Source organism: Aplysia californica, unplaced genomic scaffold (assembly GCF_000002075.1).
Source record: "Aplysia californica isolate F4 #8 unplaced genomic scaffold, AplCal3.0 scaffold00397, whole genome shotgun sequence".
In the NCBI taxonomy this organism is placed as follows: Eukaryota; Metazoa; Mollusca; class Gastropoda; order Aplysiida; family Aplysiidae; genus Aplysia; species Aplysia californica.
In genome coordinates this window covers 17,602-18,765 of record NW_004797667.1, presented here as the reverse complement: position 1 = coordinate 18,765, position 1,164 = coordinate 17,602, and the positions used below count along the sequence as shown (strand labels likewise).

Genomic DNA, 1,164 nt, shown 5'->3' with positions numbered 1-1,164 from the left:
AGCTTCGAAAGGAAAACGACCCAAGAAAGCAAAGCTTATGAAGGAAGGACCATCATCAAGTCTGGACGAAGCAATTTAAAGCCTGTTTTCGTAGGAACAGGAGTTCTAAAACAGCAAAATTCTCTTGTTTTCAACGTAGACTGTAGAGTGCTTGCTCTGACTGAACTGGTGCCGTGATTTCAGTCAGATGACGGTTCTTTCATCGCACCAGAATTTCATCACCCGAAGTTCGCATCGGTTTTTCGGGCATATGGAATGTCAGCTTTAAAATTGTTATTGTTTCCAAGGGGGCAAGCCCCCCTAAATCCTAAATGGCCTAAAACCACCCGTGACCGTTCCAGGCCCAGTGATAGAGGGGCAAGCTCCCCTGAAACCCTCCGCTGTTGTTAAGGGTTAGTGCACATTATAAATTAATACATATGTAGGTAAACACAGTGGGTCTACCAAAGTTCAATCCAGCCCTCCACATTAATTACCTTAACCCTTGACTTGCAGGGGATTTCAGACAAACGTGGAAACGAAGTTCCTTCAGATGTTTACCAACTTTCAGGGCAGCCATTTTGACATTGAATGACTAAAAATTTAGGAATTAATAATGTCCGAACGAATTAAATAATGAGTTCACGCCCCTTTATAACAATGTGTGTTTTCCCTTCCCTGTTTTAATTAGTGAAAATTTCTTCAAACTACTACATCAATAAAACAAAATAAGTGTTTTAGATTTTGCAGATCAGAGACTTCTAACAACGATTCGTTTTCAGTTCAGACTTCGTCGAAATATGAATTTATATATTTTGCTCTACTTTTAGGCTTGCCACTTAAGCAGGCGAGAGAAATATAAAGCGGAGATAGCGCAGACACGTGTCGTGAAGCTTCAAATTTGTTTTCTTTACATTACTGTGCTCCCTCTTCTAGGTTTGAAACAGTAATTTAGATCAGACAATTCAAAGAAAATTGTTTGTGTTATGAGACACAGTTCCCTTTCTTTTTTCCACTCTGCGGTCTGCAATATTGGATGCGCCTGTTTCCTAAGGCCGTGGGTGTGGATTTTCAAGATTCTATCGTCCTTTTAAAAACTATTTTATACTTTTATCCTACAGAACCCCCCCCCCCCCCCCCCCCAGACAGGCAAACCATCTCTCTTCTTTCCTAACTGAAAAAAAT

At 40.5% G+C, this 1,164-nt stretch overlaps 1 protein-coding gene across 1 annotated transcript in view; it reads right to left on the bottom strand.

The window, feature by feature from the left end:
• The window catches only part of LOC101845346 (NADH dehydrogenase [ubiquinone] 1 alpha subcomplex subunit 2), a 10,391-nt gene extending 9,808 nt beyond the window's left edge, over window positions 1-583 (bottom strand). The window contains exon 1 of the mRNA XM_005103920.2: window positions 477-583. Coding sequence (XP_005103977.1) covers window positions 477-559 — 83 coding nt within the window. The 5' untranslated portion in view covers window positions 560-583. The remainder of the gene's footprint in view (window positions 1-476) is intronic.
• Between the last annotated feature and the right edge of the window lie 581 nt (window positions 584-1,164).